A 21732-nucleotide genomic window follows, 5' to 3' on the forward strand; every position below is an offset into this window, starting at 1 on the left:
GATGGGCCTATGAGCTGTTAAGAGGTACTGTGACCTCTGTTTCTCACAGGAAGCCATTTCTAAGTGAGGGGCAAAATGTTTGCGCTTGTTCTCAGTTTTTCTTTTTCTTGGTTTTGTTGACAGTAGTTGTAGTAGTAATGGTATTCATAGTGATTTACCAGCCCCTTGCTGTGTGTCAGGAGCTGAACTGAACACTTTACAAATATCATCTCATTTTTAAAAAAAATAAATTTATTTATTTATTTATTTTTGGCTGTGTTGGGTCTCCATTGCTGTGCGTGGGCTTCCTCTAGTTGCGACGAGCAGGGGCTACTCTTCGTTGTGGTGCTCGGGCTCTAGGCGTGCGGGCTCCCGTAGTTGTGGCTCACGGGCTCTAGAGAGCAGGCTCAGTAGTTGTGGTGCACGGGCTTAGTTGCTCCGCAGCATGTGGGATCTTCCCGGACCAGGACTTGAACCCGTGTCCCCTGCATTGGCAGGCAGATTCTTAACCGCTGCACCATCAGGGAAGTCCCAAAAATATCATCTCATTTAATCTTCACAAAAATCTACAAGGATATATCTATACCATGGAATGCTACTCAGAAATAAAAAGGAATGAACTAGTGATACATGCAACAACTTGGATGAATCTCCACAGAATTATGCTGGGAGCAAAAAAAGCCAATACCCAAAGGTTACATACTGTAAGTTTCTGTTTATATAACGTTCTTGAAATGACAAAATTATGGAAATGGAGAACAGATTAGTGGTTGCCAGGGGTTGGAGAGAGAGGGGTGAGAGGGAAGAAGGTATGGGTATAAAAAGGCAAAATGTACACCTGAAACTAACACAGTGTTGTAAATCAACTATACTTCAATTAAAAAAAAAAAAGGCAACGTGAAGGGTTCTTGTGGTGATGGAAATATTCTAAATCTTGACTGATCAATTTCCATATCCTGGCTATGATATTATTGTACTATATGTTTTGCAAGATGTTACCATTGAGAGAAAATGGGTAAAAGGTGTTATTTCTTACAACTGCATGTGAATCCACAATTTATCTCAAAATACAAAGTTTAATCTAAATAAAATAAGGAAACTGAGCCTCGGAGTAGTTAAATAATTTCAGAGCCAGAATTCAAACCCAGGTCTGTCAGACTCCCAAGCCTGAGCATTTCAACACTTGGTTCTATTCAAGGGAACCATGTGGGAGGACCCCACAAGCCTGCAGTTCATCACACCAGGTGGCTCACTGGTGTCATGGGCAATTTTTTTACTGGGGACTACTGTCCTGATAAGGCCATTACAGAATGGCTTGAAAGAATTATTTGGCAAGACCTGTGGGTTGGTGCTGAGGGCCAAGATTTGATAACCAGGTTTTCCCTTCCTAAGGTGTGATGTGGGAGGGACCACTCACGTGTTTGCGTTTCCACTTTTGTCTCTGGCTGTGTGTCCACATAACTGTGCACTTTCTGTCAGTTTCTCCGTGGATATGACCATTTCCGGGTGGAGGGTGAGGTGATGTGTAAATTATGCATCTGTACGCAGGTCGGTGTGTACATTGTTCGGATGCACCCGTGTCAGGTCTGCGTGCGTCACACCCACATAACTTGCTTCTATTAGGTTAAACCATTTGATAATACCTCCCCCAAAGCAAAGCCGACTATTGAGCCAGGCTGTCACGAACTGGGTTTGTGTACTGTAGATAAACTGGGTAATTGGACTCTCCGCCTCCTCATCCAAAACAAACACTCACAAACCGCCCACCCCCACCCTGGAGGGAGTCTAGTCCCCGTCATCTGGGTACTTGGCTCTAGTGCCCCGCTTTCCCTGAACAGTAGGCAAGGTGAGCGTCTCCCACCGGGCCCTTTCCCTCCCCCGCAGGCCGGGCGCCGCCAGGGCTTCTGTAAAGAGGTCAGGGCTCGCTTCGCCGCGGGCGCACGCGGGTTCCTGCACAGGTGTGGCGGCTGATGGTGGGGATGTGCGTGGAGCAGGCTCGCCGGCCTCCCCGCACCCCACCCTCCGGCGGCGGCTCCGCTTCTCCTTCCTGCTGCTCATTTAGTCTCCTCTTCTGCGTGTGACAGCGGTGTGCGGACCGGGGAAGGACAGAGCGCCCTCTACCCTGCTCCCCGCGTCGCTCTCGGGTAATGCGCTGCTTGCGCCTCGCCGCCGCACTCCTCTGGCCTGGCTGTGTAAGTGGCGCGGGGGCAGGGACGGGAGTTGGCGGGGAGGAAGAGCCGGGGGAGGCAGGCGGCGGCGCCGAAAGGTGTTAACTCCTTGCTTCGCCGGGAGGCAGCCTGGCACCCTGAACCCCGGAACGCCCCCGACCCCGGACGCGTTCCACGCGTTCCACGGGTTTCCGACCAGCTGGCTGGGAGCGGCGGGGGACAAAGCGGTGCGGGTTTGATGCCGCCGCGGGGTGGCGCCCTCGCCGCCGCGTCTTCCCTTGAAAGTTGGCGGGGGGTTGGGAGCCCGCTCGCCCGCCCACGCCAGGAGGCCCGGGCGCCGGGCCCGGCTGCCCTTGATTCGCCCCATTCCTCCCGCAGGGCCAGGCTCGGACGCCGCCGGACCGCTGAGTCTTGAGGGACAGTGAAGCGCTGGCCGGCGTCGGGGCCCTTGCCGGGGGTCGGGCGGGAGCCGGCGAACAGGAGCGAGATGGAGGCGGCGAGAGGGGGCGCGGAGTAGCCGGCGGACCCCTGGCTCGCACCTCCCCCGGCGCTCCGCGGGGGCGCGGCGGGCGGGGCCCCCGGGGCTGCCATGGAGGTGCCCAACGTCAAGGACTTCCAGTGGAAGCGCCTGGCGCCACTGCCCAGCCGCCGGGTCTACTGCTCCCTGCTGGAAACCGGGGGGCAGGTCTATGCCATCGGGGGATGTGACGACAAAGGCGTCCCCGTGGACTGCTTTGAGGTCTACTCCCCCGAGGCCGACCAGTGGACCGACCTGCGCCCCCTGCCCACAGCCCGGGCCGGGGTGGCTGTCACCGCCCTGGGGAAGCGGATCATGGTGATCGGGGGTGTGGGCACCAGTCAGCTGCCTCTGAAGGTCGTGGAGATGTACAACATCGATGAGGGCAAGTGGAAGAAGAGGAGCATGCTGCGCGAGGCCGCCATGGGCATTTCTGTCACGGCCAAAGGCGAGTGGGGCCAGGGCTGAGGGCGGGCAGAGAGAAGGGAGCGGGGGGCCACGGGGAAAGGGATGGAAGCCAACACCGAGTTGGAGGCCACTATCACACTCCTGATCCCCAGTTGATCTTTACAATGGACACTAAAACTAGAGACCCGCTGGCCTTATTTTACAGATGGGAAAATTGAGACTCAGCAAGTGAAGCGTCTAGTAAATCCATATGATGCCAGAGCTCCACTCCACCCCACCAGGTTCCTCCCAGCAAGCTGGGCAGGCCGGGCCAGAGGGGAGAGCCAAAGGGGGTTAGTGCAATGTCCCTGTACATCCCTTCATTCAGCAGAATGATTGGGCCTTCCACCCACAGCACCAAATCCCCTGAAATCTTCCTTGCAAGCGCCACCACCTCCAGACAATTATTTGGGGCCCTGGGGATGTTCATGCCATCCTCGTACCATCACCAGGCCCCACTGGGAGGGCTTTGGGACCTGATTCCAGGACCTTCTCCCCACCATCTGCCTCCTAATCTCAGAGACACTGATGAGTGGACACCAGAATGTTCCTGAGGGTCGTGCTTCTGTGGCATCTTGCCCAGGTTCACTAGGTTCTCAGGGCATGCATGTGCTGATCACATAGCTTTGATTCTCATTTTGCTTTTTCCAAGCCCATCATTTCTTCCTTTTCAGGCCTGGTACAGCCCAGAGCACAGAGGGGGGCTCTGAAAGCTCTTTTGCTAAAACACACAGGGTTTTATGGAAAATGGCCCAGCAGGAGTTAGGAGACCCCAAGTTCAGATCAGACAGGCTTAGTGGGATGCAACCTTCCCTTCTTCTCTTGCAAAACCATTTCAGCTGCCTGTCAGGTCTACTGTAGATCAGAAACCAGTATTTCTTGAGCACCTGCTCTGTCCCTGGCACAGTTCTAGGTCCCAGGGAGGAAGGAAAGAGGCAGAAGATCTGATCCCTGCCTTTAGGAGCCCGGGTCTTACCAATGAAGGTCAGAGAGAGAAACTCTTAACTCAAAATCCCTGAGGGCAGAGTAGCCAATGGGGCCTCCTGAATTCCCAGTAAGAAAGATGGAAGGCACGGAGGCCCATGGGGAAATAGAGAGGGAAAGGGTAGTCCTTTATCTGCAGATCTCAATAAGTGGGGCTGAATGATTAAGAACCAACATTTATTGAGTCCTTACCATAGGTGCCTTATAGGTATTAACCCCTTTGACCCTCACAACCTGTCTGATGAGGTAAGTGCTATTATTATCCTCATTTTAGAGAGAAGCAATGTGAGGCCCAGAGAGGTTAAGTAACTTGCCCAAGGTTACGCAGCTAGCAGGTGATGGTCGAGTCTGTGCTCTTAACTATGGCATTGAATGGGTTCAATAGTTAGTTTACTAAGAATTTACATGCCTGTGTGCCATGCTTTCTAGCAGATGCTGGGGCCACAGATTAACAAATCTCAAAAACCTAACAATCTATTGAAAGAAGAAACATACAAAGGTTATTTCAGTAACGTGTGGCAAGTAGGGTGATGCAGGTGCCACAGGAGGTCCTGAGCCGCCGCTCTCAGCCCAGCCTTGCAGTTCAGGGACACCCAGGTGACTCTGAAAGAATGAGTAAGAATTGGGTGCAGGAATGGTAATGTGGTCTGGATGTGAGGGTTCCCAGCTGGAGGTGTCCGGGTGAAAACAGGAATAGAAGAGGCGGAGTTTGTGTAAGGTAAATTTCTCATTAGCAGGCCCCATCTCCCAGCCACAGGCTAGGGTTGGGATTTTTTTCCCTCTCTTTAGTAAGATTGGAAAGTAGAAAGAAGTAGTACTCATCCCTGCAATCCCCTTGAAGAATGAAAGTCTCATAGAGCCAGAAGCGGGGAGGACTGGCTACTAGGAGACAGAATCCCGGGTAGGGGTGAGTCCCTGGGTAAAAAGAGGGCCCTGGGGGTAGGGCTGTGTCCTTAACAGGCTGCGTGAGGTACTGGGGTGAGGCCCAGGGAAACATGGAGGCGTTGCCTATCCTCTCTGCTGCGCTGTGTCACCTGCAGCCAAGAGCAGTAGAGAGTGGGGGGGAACTCACTTCTCTGGGCAGGGCTTCTTATAGGGGCCAGTTTTCTCTCCTCCAAAGCCTCTCTCCCTCATTCACCCCTAGCCCATTCAGTGCAGGGTGCCTCCTGGAGCCCAGAGCTTTCCTGTGCATGAAGGAGGATAGCCTTCTCCTATCCGGACAAAGAAAGAGACGGCAGCAGGCCAGTGTCCCACAAGGCCAATAACAGCAGGGCTGACCTCATTTCCAAAGGCTCCTGCTAGGTCTAGAGAGTTCTGATCTGGGAGTGCCTGGGGAAGAGGCCACTATTGGAGGGTATCAGAGGAATACCCCTCCTCTTTGGCATCCCTCTGGCTGCCCAGGAAGGAGGAGAATGGAGGGGATAAGACCTGCAAAGTGTTGTCCAGGCCCAGACTCCACTGCAGTCTACCTCTGTGCGAGTATTTCGGGTTTAACCAAGGGCCAGACACCAAGGGAGGCTAAGGCATGTAGGCCTGACATGGCTTCAAGAAGACCCAGGCTTGACTGTGGCAGGAACTTTTAATGGTGCCACCAACCCATTCTCGGGCAGAGCGGTGGTTGGGACCTGGCCGGGCTTCAGTGCTTGTGTTCCAGGGGTTAACAGAGCCTGGCCATGGTAGGAGCTGAGTACAGTGGGCCTGTCTCATAGTGTCTGTTGTATGGCCTTTCTCCTTAGATTACCGAGTGTACGCGGCAGGCGGGATGGGCCTGGACCTCCGTCCACACAACCACCTCCAACACTATGACATGCTCAAGGACATGTGGGTGTCTCTAGCACCCATGCCCACCCCGAGATATGCTGCCACCTCATTCTTGCGAGGTTCCAAGATCTATGTGCTGGGTAAGGACAGGTTGTCTGGCCCACGTCTGGCCCTTCTTCCCTCCCCCGGGTCAGTTCCGGTTGGAAGCAGTGCCTGTGTGCTGAGCATCTCCTGGGCAGTGGGGGTTAATCATGCTGCCCCACCCCTCAGGGAGCTTCCTATATGATCTGATAACAGTCAGAAGGGGAAACCCAGCCCCAGTCCTCAGGGACTTACTCTTCTGCCCAACCTTCGCCCTACTCTGGCCTCCAGGGGGACGACAGTCCAAGTACGCGGTCAACGCCTTCGAGGTCTTTGACATCGAGACTCGCTCCTGGACCAAGTTCCCCAACATTCCCTGCAAGCGGGCCTTCTCCAGCTTTGTGACCCTAGATGACCGCTTGTACAGCCTGGGTGGCCTGCGGCAGGGTCGGCTCTACCAGCAGCCCAAGTTCCTCCGGACAATGGACGTGTTCGACATGGAACAGGGTAAGCTGGGCACCAGTCCCCGGCTGCGCACCTCCCTTCTGGCTGAATCCCCCACCTTACCCCCATCCCATCCATCCACCCAGGCTCACTTACCCAGCTGGGTGAGCCTTTCAGAGTCTGAACACCCTTCTCCATTCAAGGCTACTCCTGGGATCAAATTCTTTCATCTGTACAGGGTTCCCTTTGATTGGTTGGTTGGTTGTTTTTATCAAAGCCTTTTCCACCTATTGTCCATTCTTACAACATCCAGCCATAGTCAGGTGAGGAAGGGCTTTTTCCTGTTTTTTACTCGTGAAAAAACAGAAGGATCCTGACTCTGACGCTCTCTGCCTCTAGTCAGCCTCCTTTCCAGCTTAAAGCCCATGAGAACAGAGGTAGAACAAGGTGATTTGTCATAAGAGATTATGGTTCCTTGGATTGCAGCAAGCATGGGAGAGGGTAGAGTGTCATTTCAAACAGCAGGAGACATTGTATGTGCACTGAGCACACAGGGTAGATGGAGTGGAGATGCTGCCTTGGGTGAGAGCAGTTTGGGACTCATGTGTATTTGGAGGAGCAGGTGGTCAGCATCTGATTCTCTCTGTGTATCTCCTGCCATCATGCATGGCCTGTAGGGGGATGGCTGAAGATGGAGCGCTCATTCTTCCTTAAGAAGCGGCGGGCAGACTTTGTGGCCGGCTCTCTGAGTGGACGGGTCATAGTGGCTGGAGGACTTGGTAAGGATAGATCTTCCGGGCTGGCACTGTGGTTCTGGTGCTTGGATTCTAGGCACTCTGCATGAGCAGGAGAGGGTGCTGGCTCCTTGCACACCACCTGCCTACTGCTTTACTCCAAAGAATTTCAAAGCACTCCCCTCCTCCCAGCCTAGATGTCATGTCTCCATGGACGGGCCTCAGTTGCTGTCTATCTGTCCTCTTACACAGGAGAAACTGAGGCCCAGAGAGCATAAGGGGCATACTGATAACCATGTGACACAGGCTTGCCAAGCACAGGTCCCTGGGGCCCTATCCAGGAATGACTGGAGGTGAAAGTGTGGCAGGGATTGGCCTTGGTCCTCTTTCTCTTCTCCCTGGATACCCAGCTCTCTCACAGAGTAGAAAAGCAGTCTGATCAAATCAGTTATTCTAATGAATTCAGGATTTGCTGTATAAGACCTCCCAGAGATTAGGGTATTTTGAAGGCGGGACCCCAACATCAACAGGGGAGAGACAGATGGGCAGCGGAGCTTCCAGGAACCCAGAGTTTACTCAGTGTGGACAGACACCCTATTTACCCACACAGGAAAGCAGCTTGATGTAAGCTAGACCATGTGAGCAGCTTTCTTAGTAAAGGGCAGAAGAGAGGCAGTAGTGTCTAGAAACTTCTGGTAAAAGCAGGCGGTGGGGAAAGAAAGTTACTCTTGAGATGAAAAGACAGAGAAGGCAGGAAGAACAAAGCAGCTGTTTGACAAAAGGGTGGGGAAGGAGCAATTCTGTAGCCAAGGAATTTGAGGTTGATTGGCTTCTGCTTGCGCTTCCAGAGGCGGGGAGCCAGATGGGGGGACTTCCCCGGGGCAGATAGGTGACTGGACTCCTTTGTAAGGTCCGGTTCCCTTGGCACTTTCAGGGAACCAACCCACTGTCCTGGAGACGGCAGAGGCTTTCCACCCGGGGAAAAACAAGTGGGAGGTCCTCCCCGCCATGCCCACGCCCCGCTGTGCCTGCTCCAGCATCGTTGTCAAGAACTGCCTCCTGGCCGTGGGGGGTGTCAACCAGGGTCTGAGCGATGCGGTGGAAGCCCTGTGTGTCTCTGACTCCTAGCTGGCTCTGGGCCCAGCCACCGTGTCCTGGACCGGATCACCCCACTCTGGACAAGAGGAATGATCTCATCAAAGTAGTTTGGGCTGCTTCCCCGGATGCCAGCTCCTGTCAGCAGCCAGTGGGGTTAGGCCCTAGGGCTCTAAATGACCTCTCCACCTCCAAACCCTACCAATCCGAGAAAACTGTAAGAAGTCTCGATGACTCTGCCATCCCCCTTCCCCTGTTGGAGCTCAGGTGACCTCTGGGGAGAGTCCTCACTTACTGCTCAAGCAGAGAAAGGTAGGTAGCAGGAGTATATGCTACCTCCCTTCCTGTGGGTTTACCTCTCCCATCTCCAGGATAGGGGGTAGGCAGGGCAGTTCTGACCCAGAGGATAGCTACTTGTAGCTGTCCTTTCCCTGGATCTGCGCTAGTCTGAAGGTCTCTTGGGATGGAAGATGGAGAAGGGTTGCAGGGGTCCCAACCCCTCTTCTCTCCATTGGTCTACATCCCTTCCCCCTTTGGTGACCAACTGTGGGCCTGCCCTGGACCTCATCTACTCAGCAAGAATTGGCCCTGAAGCTGGAGGCGGCTGACTTGGAAGGGAAGTCGGGTTCACGTGCACTGGTCCAGGTCAGAAGCCCTGGCCAGGAAGGACCCATGCCTCTCGGGGTCCTGATGGGAATGTAATGATGGGACTGGAGCAGACTCCCAGCCCAGGGTCTGCTCCCCACTCTTCTCCTCACTTCATTTCTCCTTCGGTCACCCCTCCCCACCAGAGGCACCAGAGGCACCCCTCCCCTTTGTCACTGACAGCCCCAGAGTGTTTCTGTGTGAAACCTTATTTACACTGTGGCATCAAAATCCACAAAGGATGGATTAATTGCACTCTGGTTAACAGCAGCAGCACAATGATTAAAATCTATATTCCTATCTTCTGTGGCACGCTGATGCAGGGGCGGGGTGGACGGTGTCTTGATATGCGGAGGGGACCGCATGAAACAGTCCCTCTGACATTCTCAGGCTAAATGGGGCCCCAAGGGACCACTTGTTCTTGGCTGTTCCCTCTGAGGAGGTTCTACCTTCAAACCACCCTGCCCCGACCAGTCACCTCACTCCTAGGAAAACAGCACACTTTCCTCTCCTGAGCGTTGATGCCCACAGGCGTGTTGGGAAAAGGCTGCACTCATTAACTGACTTCTTCGCTGGGTTACTCCTATGACTGGCCTCAGTTCATTCAGCTCGAGCTCATTTCTGTCTTGCCCACAGTAGAAAGGTAATTGCTCACTGATGTAAAAACGTGAAGGACATGCCTCCTTTTAGCTGGTATAGCCGCTTTCTGATTCCAAGTTATTTTTAAAAGCTGTGCTAACAAGGGGGATACAAAGATGAAAAAAATACGTGCCCTGGAGGGGTGGGGGGGGGGTCAGAGAGCACTCACCACACGCTGGTATGATTATTTCTCCTGAAGCAGGAACACCCGTCTGAGGGGTCAGGGGGAGACTCCTGGAGGAGGTAACACCTCCACTGAACCTTCACAGACAAGCGGAACCAGGGTCCTTATGGGACAGTCGTTTTGCCTCCCTTTCTCTCGTACCTGATCTTTTTCTTTACTTGGGCACTGGAAGGACACTGCCACCTGCTGGCCCAGCCTTTCCCTCCCACCTTGGCATCCTGTGGCCACGGGTGCCCCCTGCGGAGCAGACTGCAGAGAGGCCTTCCCTACTGCTTCCAGACCCCCACCCCCAGCCCATTTCCGTTGAGCCCCCTGAAGTGACTGTTAGAAAGAGGGGCTGGGGGAGCAGGTTAGGGGAAGCATTGCAAAGCCCAGCCCTCCATTGCACTTCAGTCTCTGCACTGCCTGCTCCCACCGTCCCCAACCCATCCCCAAGAAAGGCATTTACAAATGGGGTCCCTCCACCCCTTCTAACAGGAAGCCTAGCCTTGTGTGTAGGAGGCTTTCCAAGCACACAAGATGGCACCAGACCTGTGGATGGGACTGCGGCATTTTAAATAGTTGGGGTACCTTATGGCTGTAGCCAGCCCTAAAGGTTCTTCCCATTATGAGAATGGGGGACTGACCGCTGCAACCTGTGAGGGCCACTCAGGGCTCAAGCTGGTATCTGCTGAGGACTCACCTCTTGGAGGTCCATGCTGGGAAGACTTTGGGTGTGGCTCACCGAGGAGCGAGGGAAATAGGGGGTGTCAGCGGCACACCTCATGGCTGTACCTCATGGTGCTGCAGAGGCCGCTCAGGATCTGGGGTCCAATGGCCTGGCTCTGGGCCTCACTTCCCTCCCCGCCATAGGCCTTCTCATCCCCGTCCCTCTCTGGGAAGTTCCCTCCCCTCTCTTGTCTTCATTTCCCAATGTGGAAAACCAAAGCAATGACAATGCCATCTCACAAGTTGGCAAAGCACCAGCTTCAATCCTCAGATCAACTCTGTGGAGAAGGCAGTATCCTCATGTCTTGCACATGAAACAACTAAGCCTCCAAGAGGTTATATAACTTGTCCAAGGTCACAAGCTAGTAAGTGACCGAACCAAGTCTGATTCTAAAACCTGTGACCACAGTACTGCATTGCCTCAAATGGAATAGCACGTAGGAAAGGGGAAAAAATCAGCTGCTCTGTACTATGTAAGGGTTCAGAATGTCAAACCTGGAAAGATGGAGGGCTCCAAACATTCCTTTTGTTTCCCAAGGAATGAGTATGAGGATTAGCAAGGAAAGATTGGGAGGGGCTCCCTAACGTGAAATGAGCATAGAATATTCCTAAATTTACATCCCAGGAAAGTTCTCTTCTGGCTCTGTGACTGTGTCAGCTATTCCAAAGCATTGTTTGACACTGAACTCCAGTTATGTGTCTGGCATGGTGCTGGACTTGGGATTCCTGCCCTCCAGTCGTTGCAGTCTTGGGAGGGAGACGGGGACTAAATCTGCAGTTAGTATTTGATGAGACAAGTGTCAGCCTTTGCTAGTGCAACCCAGAGGTGCCCCATCCTTACTGGTTACAGAGAACTGAGAGGAACTGAGGGGATCAGAGAGGTTTCCAGAAAACAAATCTCAAACTGCACTTTGAAAGAAGAGGGAGGACAGCCAGGCAGAGGAGGATGACCCCAGGCTTTGAAGCAAGAAATATGGGTTCAAATAATTGTCATGTGCGGATTGATCTTGGGTACGTTGTTAACCCCTGAATCTCAGTTTCCTTATTTGTAAAATGAACAAAATAAGGCCTCACTGAGGTTAAGAGCTACCTGCTATACACAAAATGATTTGCATATATAAGGTGAGTAGCTGCATTATTATTTGTTGTTGTTGACGGAGAGACAGAGGTGTTCTCAAGTCCACTGAGGGACAACATGCACATTGCAGAGAATCTAGGGAGATGGGCTGGAAGTACAGGCAGGGCAGATCAAGAGGCCTTACGTGCCTTGCTAAGGAGTCTGGACTTTATCCATATGGGAAACTGGGAGCAAATTAAGGATTTTAAGTGGAGAAGCATCATGATCAGATTTGTGCCATTGGAACATAGGATAAGCCAAGTTCCTCTTCTGAGGAAAACGAAGTAAGTAAAATCACCAAGGCACCATCTAAGATCAGAAAGAACCTCAGGGACTTCCCTGGTGGGGTAGTGGTTAAGAATCCGCCTGCCAATGCAGGGGACCCAGGTCCAAGAAGATCCCACATGCGGCGGAGCAATTAAGCCTGTGCGCCACAACTACTGAAGCCCGTGCGCCCAGAGCCCACGCTCCGCAACAAGGGAAGCCACCGCAATGAGAAGCCCACGCGCCACAACGAAGAGTAGCCCCCGCTCACGGCAACTAGAGAAAGCCCGCATGCAACGATGAAGACCCAACACAGCCAAAAAAATAATAAATAAATAAACAAATTTTTTTTTTTTTTTAAAAAGAAAGAACCCCAGTTGGGGTTGGTATCCTCAGAAAAACACGTGGGCCGAGCTTGTCAGGCCTCCTCTGGAGGAAGGTCCATCTGCTGGGCAATTAAAGTGCCAGGAGGGTTTAGAACCACAGAAAGTGGACAAGTCCCTCCCTTCCATGGCTTCTTCTCCTCCAGAATTTCTAATGATCTCTTGCATTTGCTTTGAGCTTTCTGGCCCACAGATACCCTGAACAGGAGGTGGGGTGCCATCGGCCTTTTCCAACCCCCATCTTGTAGAAGAAGAAACAGAACCGGGAACCCTATGACTAACCCAAGTGGCACAACTAACAAGTGATGGAACGGAGATTCTAATCCAGCTGCCAGGGTGGAGGGGAGTGCACATCCCCACCGCCCGCCATTCTGAGCTCTGCAGTAAGAGATGGCATCCCCGCCCCTGGGTGGCGGCAGAACAGGACCAAAGCCTCAGGCCAGGCTTGGTGAGATCAAAGAGTTGCGTGGGCAGGCGCTTCTTGTTGGGATTAGACAACTGCAGAAGTGAAGGCATGAGGCAGAGCACAAGCAAGAGCTGAAGAGACGGGCACATAAAAGGACCCAGACAGGTTGGGCAGATAAGTTTCCATTTTATTAGTTTCCTAGGGCTGCCATAACAAAATACTGCAGACTGGTGGCTTCAAAAACAACAGAAATGTATTGCCTCACAATTCTAGAAGTCTGAAATCAAGAGGGAGGGGGAACCTTCCTTGCCTCTTCCTGGCTCTGAGGACTGAGCTGATCTGGGAAGGCTTCCTGGAGGAGACTGCTGTTATAACTGGGCCTCAAGGGAAGGGAGACTTGGGTGCCAAAGTGCACACAGGAGTGGGGAGTGATGTGAAAAAAGATTAGAAGGCAAGCTGGAGCCTGTGCCGACCTTGAATAGTGGGTCGATGCCTCGAGAAGAAGGGTTTGAGGAAGGTCGGCATCAGTGTGATATGATGGTTGTGGCCGCCTCTCCAAGCACACCCCTCTCCATCGGCGGTGCCAGGAGTGACGGGGGTGGGAGTGGGAAGTAGGGGGGAGGAGCCCATCTCTGGGAAAGGGTGGCGAGCCAGCTGGCTGCAAGGGCACAGTGTCTCTAGAGTGCCCTGTGTTACGTTCTTGTAGAGTCTGCATTCTCCCTCAGGATGTGACCCTTTAATAATTTAAACTGTGGGGTGTTTTCCCAAATATCCAGTTCATTTGAGCTCCCCAGGCAGGTGTGTGCCTGGTTCAAAGAACCCCCAGAGCCCACGTGTTCCTGATGGCATGAAGCAGAGCACCAAGAAACCACCGTCCGCAGCCCAGAGGCCAAAGTGTCCGTCTTTCCAAGAGTAATGGACCCCTTTACAGATTATGTGCAGTTGGTATTTCATACCAGACAAGCTTCCTGCGACTCCACCCAGCATGCTCTGGGCCAGCCTGAGCCCTGCACATGCGCACACTCACAAACATACACACACACACACTCACCTCTCTCCCTTTCCCCTCCCCTCTCTCTTTCATGCTCACACACACCTCACACACCCACATCACACACCCACATACCCCTCAGTCTTACACAGACCTTACATGTACACTCGCAGATTTATACTCACATAATCACTCATGCTCACATACACAACTCACACACCTCACTCTTATGCTTCACACTTGCCTCACGCCCTTACAATATAGCTCACACTCACACATGCCTTAAACTCTTACACCTACACACTTCAAATACACCCCACACTTTTACACATCTGCATGCACCTCACACGCATGTGCACACCCGTTCACGCACATGTTTATGCTCTTACACACGCCTTGCATTCACACGTATGCCCCTCACACTTACACTCTGGTACACACGCTGGGAGCAGGCGCCCGGGCTCAGCACCCCTTCAGTGTGGATGGTGAGTTGCCAGCTCTGGAGCATCCACTGCTTTGACATCCACACTGCTGGCCCCTCCAGAACCTCGTGCACAGTTTGCTGTAACAGCCAGGGGGACCTTTGCACCCTCAATTCCCTAGGACCTTAGGAAAGACTGGGATCCATCTATTTTACAGGGGAGGAAACTGAGACCCAAAGGAGTCCTGTGGCTTTCCCAAGTTGTCACAAGTTCCGTAAACGGGGCAGGGCGGGGCGGGCGGGGGGAACCGTTTGTGGCTTCCCTGCTTACCTTCACGTGCTCAGCACCTGGTCCGTGCCCGGCACGCAGCCAGCACTTGATAAACCTGGACTGAGACGGTGAATGGGTGAAGGGAAAGAACGGGGAAAGATCCTGGTGCCCCCGTCCAATTCCTAATTTAGCCAGACTGAATTCTTGAGACTTTTCTTTTTTTCATGCAAAACCTCCCAGCCGCCTACCTCCTCTGAAGAGGAAATATCTGGCAGATGACTCAGAAGGTCAATGGGGTGAGGGGCTGGAGGCCCGGAAGTGTCTGAAGACTTGATGCCTGAGGTGACACTTTAGAAGTGGTGGCTTTTCTAGGTGGTTCAGGGAGAACTCTGTCTCCCCCAGGCTCGTGGGGTCCGCCTCCCCCTCCCCACACCCTCCACATTGCTGCAGTGTGGAGACGGGGCGGGCGAGGAACTCCGGGCTTGCGGTTGGTGGCTCCAGCCTCGGTCAGCCTCGGAAGGGAGGGTGTGGATGTGCCAGGAGGTGAGGGACTCCTGAGGCCCCATTCACTGTCGCCAGAAGGTGGCCCACCTTGCCTGCCTTATCTGGAGGACCAGAAGGAGGACTTTGGGGTGACCGGCCTCCCATTCAACAGACAACGGGCCTTGGTCCTAATCTCAGTTTAGCAATTCACATTCTTAAAAACAAACGTTTGTAAGGCAATAATAATTTACAAGCCTCTTTCCCAGGCTCCCCACTCCAGATCCAGCGTCCCCATCTGTAGGAGAAGGGACTGGATTGGAGCTGCCCTTCCAAACTGGTCTTACTCTGCCTCAGACCTCAGGTCCCAGCACCTCGGGGAAGCCAGCTCAACCCTGGGTGGAAAACGACCATCTCATCCCTCGCCTCCAACCCCCTCCACATGGCGGCTGAATTCCTCTGCCCTTTCAGTAACCGTTCTCATCTGCAAACCTGCCTGCACCATCACAGCTGAAACACCCACCCTCAGCTGCCCCTGGTCCTCCAGGTGATTCCCAGCCTCCGTCTTGACTTCTAAGACCCTTCACAAAAGTCCTGCCCTTCCAGCCTCCCCTCCTTACCTCTGCCAAGTGTGGCTTGTGGGAGACCACTGGGAGCAGGCAGTTCCCTAAACTGTCCCTGCTGTTCCCCTCCCAACCCTGCCCCAGCCCATCCCTCCCCGCAGAATGCAGAATACCCCCTCCTTGTGTACCCCCACCTCACCCCCATACACACAGGGATCCTCAGGACACGGTGAGATTGTTAACCCTCGTGGGCCCAGAGCATCACCGCGCTGGGCACCAGAGCCTAAATGTGTAACAAGTGACTGAATGGAATAAATGTGTAGCAAACGACCAAACAGAATGAAAGTCAGACAACCAAGGGCCCAGAGAGCACCAGCTTTGAGAGTAACCTTTACAAAGCCCCCCTTCCTCTGAGCACATCTGGCTGGTATGAGGAACCAGAGCCAGGAAATCAGCAGTATTTTTCAAATCCCCCTGCTTATGGGGTGGGTTCTCTCTCCCCTTCTCCCCGGGCTCTGACAGGAGTGATAGGTCAGAATTGGGCTTTCCATAAGCTGTGGGTGACAGCCTATTAATCCAGGCTGGTGGTAGCAGCCCCAGCACCAGATTGTGCTAGTGTCATTCAGGGCCAAGAGAAATGCTAGCTCCCGCCTTCCCTTCCCAAGGGCCAGGAGCTGGTGACCTGGCTAAAGAATGTGCTTGGCTAGGGGTTTACATTCCAGGATCAGTTTGGGAGGCAAAGGGCTTAGGTTGCCAGTGGGAGCCAAGCACGGGCAGGGAGGCGGCACCGGGCAGACCTTCCTCCCTCGTCCCTCCTGGGCATACCTCCCATGCCCTGCCCTGTCTGGTCCTGCCTGGACCTCTTTGGACCTCCCTGAGTGCATGGTGGCGGCTGTGGAGGCAGGGCCAGGAGGAGGAAGACACTCAGCCCCCTCAAGGGAGCAGCGTTTAAATGGAGTATAAAGTACTGAGTCCTAAGCCACAGTACCCACAGCCATATGCTGGGGAGCCTTTTCCAGTTTACAAAGAGGCTCCACGTTCAGGATCTCCTTTGGCTAATAGGAACTGAGGCTTGAAGGGACTGAGTCACCCGCCCTAGGTCATGTGGCCAGCAAGGGGCAGAGCTCGGTATGGAAACCCATTCTCTGACTGCCATTCTGAGGCTCATGTACCCCCTTCTTCATCTATATCAACAGCCTGTGTACCCCAGAATCTAACCCAAGGCCCTGACTTCACAGGGTCAGTGAAGGATCAGTGAGTATGAAAGTATTGACCCCTGTAATGACAGGGGTTTATTTTTATTTACTTATTCTCCATCTCATTCCATCAAGGATCTCAGATGACTAATGGCAACAACACACCAGGGTTAGTTGGTGGAAAGTACTTGGTGACTGGGTACCCAGTGGAGGAATCCCATGAAAGCTTTTGGCCCAGTCATAAGCATAGGTGCCCCCCTCTACCTCCCAACCCCACAGCAATGGGAATTACACAACCTCAGAGATTGAGAAAAGAACATAGAAGTGAGGGGCAGAAAAGGAGCTCTTTTTGTTTTGCCGTTAACAATGGGGTAAGGAGACCCCTTTCCAAAGTACTGACTAGAAGCCCTAGACTTTAAAGCTACACAAATATCCACCCACCCCACCTCCCAACTCTCAACAAGAACCCTTGTCTGGCATTAAAAAACAAGCAGTGAGAGTAATTCAAAGGCCCTTCCTTTTCTCCCACCAAGTGAGACTGCTCCCTCCCTCCCCCAGCACAGAGCTCCAGCCTTGGGCAGTTTCAATGACCACTTCCTAGCGCTGAACGCTGAACTTATCTTAACAGTCCTTTGTCCCAGATCAGATCAGCTGTAGCTCAGGGGGACAGCCCCTTGCTGTCATAGCTCCCATTCACACAAACACACACTTGGGTCTCAGCCAGAATGGGGGTTGCGGGGAGCGGACTTGGGAGGACCAGAGCCCAGCAAAACCCCAAGCAGACTGAGAGGAAACCATCAGTCTGACAGCTTCACATCTTGTTTCATCCCACAGCAAGCCCACGAGGGGTCCTGAGGCACGTTTCAGGTTGAGTGAACTATGACTTAGAGAGCTTAGTCTACTTGAGACTTGGGTAAATCAAGAATCCTCTCCAAGCCAAAGTATGATGGTTGAGAATGCTATTTCTGGAGCCAGATTGCGTAGGCTCCAATCTGGTTCCACCACTTGCCAGCTCTGTAACCCCATGTGGGCAGGTATTTAATTTCTCTGTGTCTCAGTTTCCTCATCTGTGCAATGGGGATAATCATATGTTAGAACCTATTTCATAGAATTGTGGTGAGGACTGAATTCATTCATACAGTGACTAGCACACAGTAAGTGTATTAGCTGTGCAAAAGATAATAATTCTTATCCAGAGAGTTGCCGAGAGATAAGGGATAGTCATAGTCAGTTAGTGGCAGAGCAGAGCCTGGAGCCCAGGGTGTCAGACTCCTGAGCCAAAACATCATGCCAGGGGTGGGAGCGGGAATGGGGGTCCTGAGTGTCCTGTAGTGAGGGAATCAGTTGCCAGGTGGGCAAAATAACAGGTATGACTGAGATTTCTAATTTGTCCCTACTTAAACATTGCAGAGAAGTTACAGCAGAGTTGAAATGGAACTCAGAGTTGATTTATCCAAATCCCTTTCTATAGATGAGGAAACTGCCCCCCAAAGAGAAAGTCCTTGGCCATGACCACAATGTGGGTAGTGGTAAAAGAGGAGCTGGAACCCAGGACTCCTTTTTTTTTTTTGGCTGTACCGCACAACTTGCGGGGTTCCCCGACCAGGGATTGAACCCGGGCCCTCGGCAGTGAAAGCGAGGAGTCTTAACCATTGGACCACCAGGGAATTCCCTGGAATCAGGGACTCGTGACTCCTGTCCGTCTGTGTGTAATTTCCCTGCTGCTCCAGGTGGGAGACAGTGCAAACTCTCTGGCTTGGGGAGCAGAGCTAGCTTCTCCTTGGTCACATCCCTCCCAGGCCTGGCCTGTGAATAACATTCAATTTCCCATTGTAATTGAGAGCCTGGGGACTGTTTTCAGTGTTTGCAGCACAAAATTCCCCAGACTCCTGGTAAGGCTTACTAAATTTATATTGTAAGCGGCTCACCAGTTCCATCTTGTATTTCCGAAGCCCATGTGGGCACCACAAGACAATGTGATTCTTAGGGACTTGAGTTGTGATGTAAGACTGACAGGGTTTGCCTCCCAGCTGTGTTACTCGTAGCTAGGACTGAGTGGTCTTGGACATGACACTATATCTAAGATGCTTAGAACCAGGGCTGGCTCAATAAATGTCAGATAACATTATACCTATTATTGTAGTTGCTCAGTATATATTTGTTGAATGAATGAATGAATGAATTAAATGAACAAATTGCTCATTAAATGAACAAATTGCCTAAGCGGACCTCCACTTGGAGTCACAGCATCGGGCATCCCATAAAAGTTGCTAGGCTTAGTTCGGTCAGCAGAGGGCAGCATTGATTCAAGCATCTCAAATTGCCAGAGACTTGCAGAATTCACAATCCTGTTTTCGGATGCCCAACTCCCAATCTTGGAGGGCCACTTCTAACGTGCAGGTTCTTAACCAAGCAGTTCCACCAGTCCCTGAGAAAGAAAGGTCAGCACCTTCAAGGCCATATTGTCCACCACCTGAGAGTGTCAGTTACAGAGGGCTGTAGCTCAGAGCTCTGAGGAAGGGAAATATAATGGTTGAGGTCTCAGGCAAAGAGGTGGTAAGCTGAGCCCTTTAGCCTGCTGCAGCCCTTTTTCCAGAGAGAAGGAAAGAGGGGCCCAGGCATCTATACTGAGATAAATCCCAAGGCAGGAGATGCTCTAGGGCCTGGGAGCTCCCCTGCAGATCATCAGATCCAGAAAGTGCTTAGCTGGCCCTCTACTTTCCTGCCCCCACTACTCTCTCATCATCTCCCCTCACTCCTACCCCAGCCCCACCCCATCCCTGAAGGTCTTTCATCACAGTTTACCCTCCCTTCAAGGTCCAGCTGGCCTCCTGTGAGGCCCTCCCTCAAACCCCTGAGCCAGAATAAGACCCATCCTTTCAGTCCCACATGGCATTTTGTACCTGCCTTTTTTTTTTTTTAATACATACATAGTTTAAATTTATTATAGTTTTCATCTCTCCAAGGGAATGACTGAATTAACAGTGTAGATATGGGGATGTGAAATTTATGGTATGAGACCAGACATAGGGTAGTTGCAAGAAGTTGCTTATTTTTTGGTTAACACTCATAAAACTTTTTCCCTCATATTTTCTTCAAGCATTTTTAAAAATAAATTTATTTATTTAATTTTGGCTGTATTGGGTCTTCGTTGCTGTGCACGGGCTTTCTCTAGTTGCGGCGAGCCGGGGTGGGGGGGAGCTGCTCTTCGTTGAGGTGCGCGGGCTTCTCATTGCGCGGGCTTCAGTAGTTGTGGCTTGCGGGCTCTAGAGCGCAGGCTCAGTAGTTGTGGTGCACGGGCTTAGTTGCTCCGCGACATGTGGGATCTTCCCGGACCAGGGCTCAAACCTGTGTCCCTTACATTGGCAGGCAGATTCTTAACCACTGCGCCACCAGGGAAGTTCCTTCAAGCATTTAAGTGCCTCTCTTGTGCCCTAAATTTGTGCTACTGACCAAACCACCTATCTAACCTTCTTCTTAGCTTTTATTTTACTTTTTAAAAATTTTTATTGGAGTATAGTTGACTTACAGTGTTGTGTTATGTACGTGTCTTGAGAGCCTTCCCACTTTCTGCTTTGGATTAGATGGTACTTTATTTATCTTATTTCCCTTACTAAACTGTAAACTTCCTGAGAGCAGGGAGCTAATTCTTAGTTGCCCCTCAAGAGTCATCTTAGATGTATTTCTTTTTCAGTAGAAATACCCCAAAGCGTGGCCTTGGTACCCTCACCTGCCCTCCCACGAGCACCCTGCACTTCACACATCACAGCAGTCCTTACCCTGAGCCACATTAACATCCTCTTCTGCTGGTCTGGACACACACAGACACACACAGATTGTGAAGTGTGCAAGGACTGGCACAGATGTTTGTTCCTAACTCTCCCAAGCGAAGCACCTAGTAGGCTCAATAAATGGTTAATCCCAGAGCCCCTCACACAGTGATCACCAATAGTAGGCTTACCCCCAGCGCCCCGCAACTGGCTGGTGGGGCGGGCAGGATTGAGATGGCTCAGCTCAGCCCAGATTCCTGGGCACATCCGAGCACATGACCCAGGAATTCCCCAATATCTGCCGGCAGCCAAGTCCCCTGACGTAATCAGATTCTCTGTCAGGCATTCTCACTCTGAGACAGACCAGGTCTCCCTTTAAGGAATCTGAGCATTGAGTTTCAGCAGTTAAGATCATTTCCGAGTTGTATGCTGTTCCGGCTCTGTGTCTGTTTGTCTGCCTCCCTGGCCTGTCTGCTGTAGGCAGACAGCAGCCAGGTCCATTCATCACTAAAGCCCTCTCTTGTAGTTCCTTAGAGGCCGGCAGGCTGCATCTTGACTGGAACTGAGATCTCTTTTCTCTGCAGACTTTGGCTATCATGGCTTGCCCCCTAAATGGGGATTCACATTCTGATCAAAGGAAGCTGAAGTGAGGGCGGGGAACGTCCAAGAGGTACGGGAGATCTACCCCCAACTCCCCACCGCCCCCCCCACCCCTGCAATAGTCAGTTTAGCTGGAAACAGAGGGAAATCACTTTAGCCTTTGAATTCCACTGCACATGCATTCCTTTAGTTCATAAGCATCTATTGAGTGCCTTTTTTGTGCCTAGCAGTGGGCTAAGTGTTAGGGATACCTGGAATCTAGATAAGGTCTAGATTAATCTAGATTTCATAGAAGTCTTGATTAAGCTTGAAAGGGAATTTTAGGCTCATCTGTATGATTCTTTCATCTTACTTATGAGAAAATATTGATTCATTTGGCTAACTGTCTCACATCCTTCAGGTCTCAGCTTAAAAGGCTCTGTCTGCAGGAAACTGCCCCAGACCAACCTCCTCCTCTCTGGGCTAGGGGCTCCCTCCTGTTATATACCCCAAGGGCATTCTGTTCTTCCCCCATTGTGGACACATCTTCCTCTGTCTAGGATTTGCTTATTTCTCACTAGACTGAGAACTCTCAGAGACCATGTCTACCCTGGCACCATCATATCCATAGGCCAGCACCTAGTGGGCACCAGTATTTGTAGAATGACTAAGTGATGGGGTAAAAGGCCACAGACATGGTTGGTGTCAGTCAGAACTAGAACTCAGGGCTCCTAACACTCAGCCCTGTGTTTGCTCTTATATTACCCATGCTTCCTCTTGAGAGCCCTAATCTATCTAGATGGCCCCAGCTACCTGGGCCCCAGGAATGGATGCAGATCTCATTGGGGAAAGGAAACAGCACGTCGGGGGAACTTTCACCTGGGCCTCATTCTATTTTCACAGAT

General features: G+C 52.1%; 1 protein-coding gene across 3 annotated transcripts; it reads left to right on the forward strand.

The window, feature by feature from the left end:
* The first annotated feature begins 1792 nt into the window (after positions 1 to 1792).
* Positions 1793 to 9160, forward strand: KLHDC8A (kelch domain containing 8A). 3 transcript variants are annotated; one of them, XM_082396925.1, is made up of 6 exons: positions 1806 to 2171; positions 2526 to 3112; positions 5832 to 5996; positions 6229 to 6444; positions 7059 to 7160; positions 8050 to 9160. In XM_082396925.1, exons 2-6 carry the CDS (start codon positions 2737 to 2739, stop codon positions 8241 to 8243), a joined length of 1053 nt encoding a protein of 350 aa, XP_082253051.1. In that variant the 5' UTR covers positions 1806 to 2171; positions 2526 to 2736; the 3' UTR covers positions 8244 to 9160. The 3 variants fall into 3 exon arrangements, with proteins under 3 accessions (XP_082253053.1, XP_082253052.1, XP_082253051.1); XM_082396927.1 differs by lacking the exon at positions 5832 to 5996 and having other exon boundaries at positions 1793 to 2171; XM_082396926.1 differs by lacking the exon at positions 7059 to 7160 and having other exon boundaries at positions 1798 to 2171.
* The last annotated feature ends 12572 nt before the right edge of the window (positions 9161 to 21732 follow it).

This window comes from Balaenoptera borealis (genome assembly GCF_965194805.1).
Source record: "Balaenoptera borealis genome assembly, chromosome: 1".
In the NCBI taxonomy this organism is placed as follows: Eukaryota; Metazoa; Chordata; class Mammalia; order Artiodactyla; family Balaenopteridae; genus Balaenoptera; species Balaenoptera borealis.

Excerpts from the sequence above, each read along its gene's own strand:
- KLHDC8A (XM_082396925.1), top strand. The coding sequence starts at position 2,737 with ATGGAGGTGCCCAACGTCAAGGACTTCCAGTGGAAGCGCCTGGCGCCA. Across the intron at positions 6,445-7,058 it reads CGTGTTCGACATGGAACAGG|GGGGATGGCTGAAGATGGAG; the intron begins GTAAGCTGGGCA and ends CATGGCCTGTAG. Across the intron at positions 7,161-8,049 it reads CATAGTGGCTGGAGGACTTG|GGAACCAACCCACTGTCCTG; the intron begins GTAAGGATAGAT and ends TGGCACTTTCAG.